The sequence below is a fragment of the Macaca nemestrina genome, chromosome X (genome assembly GCF_043159975.1).
Source record: "Macaca nemestrina isolate mMacNem1 chromosome X, mMacNem.hap1, whole genome shotgun sequence".
Classification (NCBI taxonomy): domain Eukaryota; kingdom Metazoa; phylum Chordata; class Mammalia; order Primates; family Cercopithecidae; genus Macaca; species Macaca nemestrina.
The window spans coordinates 136,316,528-136,327,206 of NC_092145.1; the positions used below are offsets into that span (position 1 = coordinate 136,316,528).

Consider the following 10,679-nt stretch of genomic DNA (forward strand, 5'->3'; position numbering starts at 1 on the left):
GAGTGTAAATAGAGAAAAATTGTCTAAAGACCAAGTCCAGGGATGCTGTGACATTAAGAAAATAAAGGGCAGATAACACACCCTGAAGAACAAATACTAAACGAAGACCAAAGATAAATTATTGAAATGAGCAAAGGTTCTTAACTGTTGAGTAAATCTAGAAAATTTGGAACCGGTTATTGACATTTACTAGGCAGACGAACAAAAATATCTTTGCTAGTTTATCTTTTTAAAGATAACTTCTAAAGATTTAATGATGCTTTTGTTTGCATCTATCCCACTGGCCACGGGCTGTCTTTATTAATCTGGTCCAATGGCAGATTTAGAGCATTAGCAAAGTAATTCAGGGCCAACCATAACAGCCTTTGCAGTAAAAACAAAAATAACATTTTAAAAATCACATCTATCATTTGAACTATCCTAGAACTTGAGGTGTAAAGTGTTTTGTGGTTTAGAGATTGCTGCTTTATTTCTCCAGACTTGGTTTTGTGATACCACAGGGTGGTGGTTCTTAACCAGGGATGATTTTGTCCCCCAGGGAACATTCGACAATGTATGGAGACATTTTTTATTGTCATAAATGGGAGGGGGCTGCTACTGGCATATAGTGGGTAGAGGCCATGGATGCTATTAAAAATCCTATAATGCACAGGACAGCCCCCATGACAAATGGGAATAATACAGAGAGGGAGAAACCCTGTCTTAGGGTCTGGCTACTTAGAGAGCAGAATGAAAGTCTTAACAGAACAAAATCCAATTTCATTTACTTTTCAGTAAAACGGTTAAAGGATGGGCAAGTGGAAGAAAGGGAAGGGGGATAGAGTTTGAGAAAAGAAAAAGAGGGAAAAAGAGGAAGGAGGAAGATTAATATGCTGTGCAGCACTTATGGGTTGTGAGACGCTCTTAAATCCAATAAACAACTCTTAGCAGATATGGAAGCACTGAATGATGTGACAGGCTATGGAAAGTGATCTTCACTCAATCTCAGAGCTACAATGTTACCTAAGGTTTGCTTTACTATAGCTGGGGCCTGATCACAGGAGAAATACAAAGTGTCAGAGCAAGTGATGGAGGGTTAACCAGGAGGCAACAGTATCTTCAGCTTCTGCAGTCTTTGGGCCCTGTATTTTCAAATTCTCTGCTGGTCCCTCTAATTAACGGCAGCAGGGAGGAGGTGGCAAAGATCTAGACCTCAATGGGTATAGAACAAAGTAGTTCGCTAATTGTAAATTAGGACAATTATCTTACAATTAATTGAATTTTCTTATTCCTCTAGAAAATCTTAGCATGGCCATGAGTTTTTCTCAGCTTGTGCTATTCTCTGCTGTGCTGCTACAGGGGAGGGCTGCAGTTGAAGTTCTTATAATCAACCAGTGTGCTCATTAGCATGCTTGGAAGGTTTGAAGGATAGTGTGCACTCAGAGGAATTAAAAAACAAAATCAATCTTGTGGAAAGGCCTGGCAATTAGGCAGCTCAAGTGAAGGGGATGGCTGAGCCATTATAAGCACTGTCAGGCCTAGTAATGCATGTCGTAACACACACACAGGTTCACAGCCTCTTCCAGTGTACCTGTGGCCCAGGCAGCCTTGGGGTTCTCCCTCTTGGGGAGTCAAGAGTGGGTCACATCCTCCATTTTTGGCCTTGTTGGCTTTAATACCTGGAAAAAAAAAAAACCTCACATGAAATTGCCCATTTCACTTGGATGGAATACAAATTCACTTCTCCATATGCCCAGATATATGACATAGCACATTATCTACAAAATTAAGAATGAATGGGGCAGGGCAAGGTGGCTCATGCCTGTAATCCCAGCACTTTGGGAGGCCAATGCGGGTGGATCACTTTGAGGTCAGAAGTCCAGACCAGCCTGGCCAACATGGCAAACACTGTCTATACTAAAAATACAAAAATTACCCAGCTGTGGTGGTGCACACCTGTAGTCCCAGCTACAAGGGAGGCTGAGGCAGGAGAATTGCTTGAACCCCGGAGGAAGAGATTGCAGTGAGCCCAGATCGCGCCACTGCTCTCCAGCCTGGGTGACAGAGCAAGACTCCGTCTCAAAAAAAAAAAAAAAGAATGGCCAATTTTTCCCACTTATCTTCAGTCCTAAATGCAGCAAATGCTGCTGGTGCCATATCCCTCTCCCCTTGGCACTAGCCATTCTGTACACAGAGACAGTCTTACTGCAAGCACCTGTGACTCTTTCTGAGGACATCCTCAAGCCACATCAGCATGGGTGGCCCCTGTATGTGGCAACCAGAAGTATCAGGAAATAACGTTCCCAGCACTGTCCTAAGTCAATGAGAAAGAAGTGGATGAATAAATACCCCAGCTTCCTTGCCTCTAGGGCAGAACAATCTGAGGCTTCTTCTGTACTGTCTTCCAAGGTCCTCAGCATGGACCAGTTTTCCGGAGCTGCTTGTGCTCAGGAATACGTCTTCCATTGTTTCCCCATCCCTGACTCAGCTCCCCTTTCTGTCACCAATGCTTCTAAGGATTAGCACCCAAAGAAACTACTCCCACTCACATCCTCTCCTCTGGGAATGCTTTTGGGGAAACCCAAGTGAAGACACGGGCAATTCACCAGCTGAAGATCGAGTCCATCCCATGGCAGGGCGGGCAGATGTACCTCTCTAATAAGTGAGATGCCCCCTGGGATATCAGCTGGGGGAGGGGCAGAATTTAGATCACACTCATGGATCAGAAAAACAGGCTATGGAGTAGTTCTCCCCAAAAAAGCATTATTGATCTTGTCCAATAAAACAAACACAAACAAACAAACTGGGAGATTTCAAGGCAACAAAGTTAATGGAAAACAATGTCCCATAGGTTACCTAAGATTGAACGATAACACTGCAAATCCATCATTAGGATCTCAGCTAAGGTCTACAGTTTAGTCTCATCATTGAAAATGTATTGCCATCACCTGGAACAATTGTTCTCATCCTTATCAGGTGCAAATCACCTTGTAGAAATGAATGGTTTCATGTCTCTCTACCATCCTGAACTGCAATCCATAGACAATGTAATGACCCACCACGTAATTTTTTAATCTGTAAGTGCCCTAACTCAACACATGGAGAAATAAAAGGTGAGTAATTATGTAAATGAACGTCATGTACTGGTGCATCTACATGAACACCCCCAGGCGGGAGCTCACTGGACGACGACACGAAGAATCCTGACGCTTGCCACAACCTGTGGGTTCTCCGGGCATGGAAGCATTGCCACTTCGGGCTCATTCCGCAGCCCAGTGGCTGACGGATACCGGCAGCAGCGCTGCCATTGATGGCAAGAGATTCCAAAAATGCCAACAATTGTTGAAGTTTCCACCAAGACCAGTGACAACTTCCCATGATTTCCCGACAGTGTCATTCCTGTGGAAACTGATGTCTATGAAAGATGTACGAAAGATATGTCTATACCGTCGTTGGTGGCTTGTGCTTTTGCATGTATGCTTTCAAGGCGAAATGGCAAGTGGTCAAGTGCAAGTGCTGGCAGCAGACCCGGAAGTGCAGCGAGTGAGCCTCGCACCCGTGAGGCCAGAGAAGCAGGAGGCATCTGGAATCTGAGGTGTGCTGCAAGTGCGCATGCGCATAGACGGGGCCAGGAGTTGACCCCGGCCCTGACGTTCACTTCCGGTGCAGCACTCAGAGACGCGAAGCCCAAGCCACAACACCGACCCCTCAGGTATCGATGTTTTCAGAAACCCTCAAACAGATTGGGTAGGGCTTCCCGGGGGGCGGGTTTCTGGGCAGGTGCCCAGACGCGCCCAGGAGCTGACCCCGGCCCTCCCGCTCACTTCCATTCCAGCCCACGGAGACGCGAAGCCCGGCCACGACGACGACCCCTCAGGTATCGATGTTTTCAGAAACCCTCAAACAGATTGGGTAGGGCTTCCCGGGGGGCGGGTTTCTGGGCAGGTGCCCAGACGCGCCCAGGAGCTGACCCCGGCCCTCCCACTCACTTCCATTCCAGCCCACGGAGACGCGAAGCCCGGCCACCACGACGACCCCTCAGGTACTGATGTTTTCAGAAACCCTCAAACAGATTGGGTAGTGCTTCCCTGGGGGCGGGTTTCTGGGCAGGTGCCCAGACGTGCCCAGGAGCTGACCCCGGCCCTCCCTCTCACTTCCGTTCCAGCCCGCAGAGACGTGAAGCCCGGCCACGACGACGACCCCTCAGGTACTGATGTTTTCAGAAACCCTCAAACAGATTGATTGGGTAGTGCTTCCCTGGGGGCGGGTTTCTGGGCAGGTGCCCAGACAGTGCCCAGGAGCTGACCCCGGCCCTCCCTCTCCCGTTCCAGCCCGCAGAGACGCGAAGCCAGTGCCAGGTCGACGACCCCTCAGGTACCGATGTTTTCAGAAACCCTCAAACAGATTGGGTAGCCCTTCCCTGGGGGCGGGTTTCTGGGCAGATGCCCATGTTGAACTCAGTGTGGACTTGTGGCGTCTTGCGGGCCTGTACATTAATATGACAGCCGTGACATCCACCCCACTTCACCAACGCACATGCGTTTTCTCTCCCGTTAGGGGCCCTGTTTTCTGTTACAATGGATCGAGATTTAGAACAGGCTCTGAATGGCGCAGAGAATATCATTGAAATTGCCCAACAGAGACCTCCTAGAAGGAGATACTCACCTAGGGCGGGAAAATCTCTGCAGGAAAAACTTTATGACATTTATATAGAAGAATGTGGAAAAGAGCCTGAGGATCCTCAGGAATTGAGAAGCAATGTAAACTTGTTAGAAAAGCTTGTTAGGAGAGAGTCCTTGCCATGTTTACTGGTCAATCTATACCCAGGCAATCAGGGGTATTCTGTGATGCTCCAGAGAAAAGATGGGTCCTTTGCAGAGACCATTCCGCTGCCTTATGATGAAAGGACATTGCTCGACTACTTGGATGCAGAAGAATTACCCCCTGCTTTGGCTGATGTCCTTGATAAAGCTTCGGTTAACATTTTTCATAGTGGGTGTGTCATAGTAGAAGTTCGTGACTACAGGCAGTCCAGTAATATGCAACCTTCTGGTTACCAAAGCAGGCATATTCTCCTACATTCAGCGATGCCGACTTTAGCCCATGAGGTGAATACAATGACAAGAGATGTCCAGAAATGGAGCCAGGAAGACAAATTTCCACTTGAGAGTCAACTGATCTTAGAGACAGCTGAACCACTGTATCTCGATCCTTCTGTAGCAGTCGCCTGCGCTGCAAACAGGCTGCTGTACAACAAGCAAAAGATGAATACCGACCCGATGAAACGGTGCCTCCAGAGGTATTCGTGGCCCTCTGTAAGGTCACAGCAGGAGCGGTCTGACTATCCACCTCCTCCTGAGATGAGAGTGTCGACTTCTGGCCAAAAAGAAGAAAGAAAAGCAGGTCAGCCTTATGAGCTGGACATTGCTAAAGCAGGACGTTGTGTAGACATGTGGAAACGCAGATCCTGGGATTTGGCCGTGCCTTCGGAAGTGGATGTGGAGAAACTTGCTAAAGGGTGTCAGCCCGTCACAGCTGCTGACCCACAGCTGCCAGTCTGGCCAGCCCAGGAGGTAGAAGACCCTTTCGGATTTGGATGGGAAGCTGGCTCTCAGGCCTGGGACACCAAGCCAAACATCATGCAGTCGTTTAATGATCCGTTTTTCAGTGGTGAAATAGGGCCCCGTAAAAAAGCCAGGCAGAAGAGCCAGAAGTCTCCCTGGCAGCCCTTCCCAGATGACCATGCAGCTGGTCTCAGGCCTGGGTCAGAGACTGATGCTGGGAGGGCAGTGAGTCAGGCCCAGGAATCGGTGCAGAGCAGAGTCAAAAGTCCAGGCAAGATGCCACACAGCTCCAGTGGCCCAGCCAGTGTCAGTCAGCTCTCTTCATGGAAAACACCAGAACAGCCTAAGCCTGTGTGGGTCCAGTCTTCAGTATTGGGGAGGAGAGAGAAACATCCACCTCCCCGAAACCAACTTCCCTCAAGCTCAGGAAAGAATTCCTCAGGTACCAGTTTCCCCCCACAACAGGCAGGCAGCTCTCTTAAGCGTCCTTTTCCTGTGGCAGCTGCTGCTGCTGCTGCTACTGCTACTCCTACTCCTCCTCCTGCTCCTCCTCCTCTTCCTCCTCCTCCTCCTCCTCCTCCTCCTCTTCCTCCTCCTCCTCCTCCTCCTGCTGCTGTGGCAGCAGCGGCAGCAACACCAAGTCATTCTCAGAAGCCCTCTGTGCGTCTCATTCAAGCTAGCAGGCCCCGTCCAGCTGCCCGGCCCCCAACCAGATTCGTAAAAATAGCCCCAGCCATTCAGGTCAGGACAGGCTCCACTGGCCTAAAGGCCATCAACGTGGAGGGCCCAGTCCGGGCAGCCCAGGCTTTGGGTAGCAGTTTCAAGCTTGTGCAGGCCTCTGGCTTGGGTGGCCCGGCTCCTGCAGGAATCAGTGGCAGTGGCCTTCAGTCCTCAGGAGGTCCACTACCAGATGCAAAGCCCAGTGCAGCACAGGCATCTTCTCAAGCACCCCTTCAGTTTTTCCTAAATACTCCTGAAGGTCTCAGGCCCCTGACACTCCTCCAGGTTCCACAGGGATCCATGGTTCTGACCGGCCCACAGCAGCAGTTCCATCAGCTGGTTTCCCTGCAGCAGCTCCAGCAGCCCACAGCTGCTCACCATCCTCAGCCAGGGCCACAGGGTCCCGCACTACGTTTGAGCACTCAAGGGCAGGCCTTCCCTGCTCAGCAGCTTCTTATGGTGAACCCCACTGGAGCAGGTAGTGGTCTGCAGCCCCAGCCCCAGGCAGCTGTGTTGGGTCTACTTGGCTCTGCCCAGGTTCCTCAGCAGGGTATCCAGCTCCCCTCTGTCTTGAGGCAGCAGCAGCAGTTGCTGCTGCTGCAGCCACAGCCACAGCCGCTGCAGCCACAGCCACAGCCGCTGCAGCCACATCCACAGCCACAGCGACAGCCGATCCAGCTCCAGACGCAGCAGTTGAGAGTCCTGCAGCAGCCAGTGTTTTTGGCAACAGGCGCTGTTCAGATAGTGCAGCCACATCCAGGTGGGCAAGCAGCGAGCCAGTCGGTAGTGCAGACGAAGGGAGGCAAGCCAACCCCTCCAGCGCCCTGAGGCTTGTGGTAGTTTATCTCTCTTTTAAAAGCACAGGAGCACTGACCCAAATGAATTCCCAGTTTTTACTTGAGTTTTGTGTTTTTTTTCCTCATGTTTTGGTATTTTACATTTTAAAATACACACTTTACACAGAAACACAATCCACTAATTTTTATTTAGAAACAGGGAAGTGATCTCCTAAAGGAGCATTGTTTTGCTTAAGTTACTCCTTTTGTTGTCGTTGCTGTTGATATAATTAGTTTTAATATAGTATTTTAAAGTATCCAAATCCTAACCAAGTTGAGTTTAAACTTCTGAAGTGTATAATTTCTCTAAAGCCAAGATGGCAATACCAACAATGTTAAGTTAATATTTTAACAAGATTTTAATTTTAAGTTAATATTTTAACAAGAAGAGTGCAATTTAAATTTTTTTAAATGGTGGTAAAAACATATAATCTAAAATGGACCACCTTAACTATTTTAAGTGCGCGGTTCAATATTATTAAGTCCACCCCCACAGTTGTGCCGCAGGTTTCCAGACCATCTTACAACACTGAAACTCATGCCCATTGAATACCAGCTCCCCATTCTCCCTTGCCCAGTCCCTGGCAGCCACTGTTCTGCTTTCTTTCTCTATGAGTTCACCACCCTGGCCACTTCATGGAAGTGGAATCATATGGCATTTGTCCCTTGGTGAGTGGCTTATCTCACTTGGCATAATGTCCTCACGATCTATCCCTGCTGTCTCATGTCACATGAAGGTGATTGCTTTTTAAAAATGGTCTCACTGTACATAATATATATGAAAGTGACCCATGAACTCTGAGAAACCTCTTTCAGAAGAGCGTAATTGTATTTAGATTAATAGGTTTATGCACAATATATGGAATGGAATTATTACACATTCATTTTGAAAAATAAAATGAAAAGAAAGTACAGTACAGTGATGCTTGTTACACTGCAGTTGAGTACATGGGAGACTTCCAAAGCTATGGAATAGAATTAGTGGCAGATTTGCTTGTGTGACAGTCCCCTGCCCTTTCAAAGGCCCTGTCTGCACCTAGTGCTCCACAGAGCGAGGCTCTCTCACTGGCTTTGAAAAGGCTCTTCCTGGATGTTTTGTGTGCTCTCTCTTTATAAGATCATTTACATTTTTTGTAGTTTGTTTGCAAGAAGTTAATAGTGAAACATTTGAAAATCCATTTTATTGGTTTGCTTTTCAAATATTTGTAGCCTTGTTTCTTAAGTAGAACCCCCATCTTTGTCTTTGTCTTTTTCTCTTTGTTGATGCGTCATCATCAGTTGTTCAGCCGTTTCTGTTCCCTCATTTTTTCCCTCATTGCAGTGAGACTCAAAGAAACATGAACTTTTGTGCGCTTTTGTTTTCCCTTTCTTTTTCCTTTTTTAACAACTAAGGGGTAATCACAGAACAACCAACCATTGTAAAGTACAGTTGTAAAGTGGCATTTAGTACATTCATGATGTTGTACAACTACCCCTCCTGTTTCCAAAACATTTTCATCACCCACCAAGAAGTCTCTGTATCCATTAAGCACTAGCTTGTCATCTTCACACCCCCAGCCTCTGGCAACCACCAATTTGCTTTCTGTTTCTATGGATTTACCTAAATATTTCCTGTAAATGTAGTCATACAGTGTGTGGTCTTTTGTGTCTGGCCTCTTTCACTCGGCATAATGTTTTTTGAAGTTCTTTCATGTTGTAAAATGTATTGCTACTTTATTCCTTTCTGTGGTTCAATAACATTCCATTGTTTGTATATAGCACATTTTTGTTTATTAATTCATCTGATGATGGACACTTGGGTTGTTTCTACCTTTTGGGCGCTGTGCATAGAGCTGCTGTCAACTTTCATGTACAAGCATCTGTTCTAGCACCTCATATTTTGCTCTTTTACAACCTTGAAGGGCACCCTGTATAATACTTGTTTTTCTAGGTACACATCTATATTTCTCTGTTTTTTGCCTTAATGAAATAGAAGGAAATTTGATCTGGCGGTTCCAAAAGATGTCAGTAAAGAGACAGGTATCCAGTGAATCTTACTTGGTGAACCCTTTTACTAATGCGCTACCGATGCTGTTAAAGATTTGACCAACTTCAAGCAAACACATCGAATTTCCCAAGTGACACCAAGTCCATCAGAGCAGCCTGAACATAACTGGGAATGGTGCCTGCACTTTTAAGAAGCGAACCAGTGCAATGACCAGTTGTAGAGAAGAGTTTATGCATGGCCTTCAGAGCTAAGCAGTGACCTGAACTCCGTATATCACCAAATTTGGTGTAGCTTTCTCCTTTGCCCTCTGCTTCTTTCAAGTAGTACATGGAGATAGCAGCTAAATTTGTGCTTCAGTGATGTGACCTTCCCTTCCCAGGCAGGCAAATAAATTGAGTTTTGTTTCTGATTATCATTTGGTGGTCTTTATTTCCTTATAATGATCCTCAACATGGTTGATAATTGGATGTAACTGCCACAATGATGAAGAGGAAAGAATATAACCCTTGAAATGAAACCCCAGAGTATGTATTTATTTAAACACCTATAGAAGGAGGATTTTCCACAGTAATGTTGGAGATGGGGGAGAAGACAGACCAAAGAAAAGTAAAAATGCCTCTTTAGGACCAAGATTTTATTCAACCCTCATCTCATTGTGTCCTTCAGCAATTTAAGCTAGATTTACAGAATAGTGAAATGTTAATAGATGAGTACACAATAGAAAGAATGAGAAATAGCTTGGTGCAAAAGTAATTGTGGTTTTTGCCATTACTTGTTTTTTGTGTTGTTTTGTTTTGTTTTTTGTTTTTTTAGATGGAGTTTTCACTCTTGTTGCCCAGGCTGGAGTGTAGTGGCACGATCTCGGCTCACTGCAACCTCCACCTCCTGGATTCAAGCGATTCTCCTGCCTCAGTCTCCCTAGTAGCTGGGATTACAGGCATGTGCCACCACACCTGACTGATTTTTTTTGTATTTTTAGTAGAGACGGGGTTTCACCATGTTGGCCAGGCTGGTCTCAAACTCCTGATCTCAGGTGATCCACCTGCCTCAGCCTCCCAAAGTGATGGGATTACAGGTGCGAGCCACCACACCTGGCCAGTTTTTGCCACTACTTTTAATGTCAAGAAGCACAGTTACTTTTGCACTAACCTAATAGAGGCAGGCTCAATATTTTAGTGGCTTATTGCCCTACCCCAAGTCAGAGACCAGGACACAGACCAAGGAGATGATAGAAATAAGATTGCAAGAGAAAAGTATTGACCAACCCAGGAAGTACAGATATTTGTATCTGCACAGAGAATTTGTACTTATTTATAAGTGACAAGTTTAAATAGCTGTCATTCTGTATTAGATTTCTGTTTTGGGAAAAACACCCAATTCTAAGAAACTTATCTCTTAAAAGCAATGGTAACATCGTAGTGAACAGGCTGTCTTCTGGGTCCCACTTCCATTTCTCCCACCTATCAGCTAATACCAATATTGTCGTTCATTTTTGTTGCATGCTGCCTCCCTGAAATGTCACCAAGACAACCTGTTGATTAGAGAAAGCTGATTTTATTCTTACTGGTAAGATAGAGGACTACTTTGATACAG

The 10,679-nt window shown here is 46.3% G+C and overlaps 1 protein-coding gene across 1 annotated transcript; it reads left to right on the forward strand.

The window, feature by feature from the left end:
• Positions 1 to 3,815: 3,815 nt before the first annotated feature.
• Positions 3,816 to 9,483, forward strand: LOC105470438 (putative transcription factor SPT20 homolog-like 2). The gene is made up of 5 exons (XM_071088830.1): positions 3,816 to 3,856; positions 3,980 to 4,021; positions 4,145 to 4,186; positions 4,311 to 4,353; positions 4,537 to 9,483. The coding sequence occupies exon 5, from the start codon at positions 4,557 to 4,559 to the stop codon at positions 7,089 to 7,091; it is 2,535 nt and encodes an 844-aa protein (XP_070944931.1). The 5' UTR covers positions 3,816 to 3,856; positions 3,980 to 4,021; positions 4,145 to 4,186; positions 4,311 to 4,353; positions 4,537 to 4,556; the 3' UTR covers positions 7,092 to 9,483.
• The last annotated feature ends 1,196 nt before the right edge of the window (positions 9,484 to 10,679 follow it).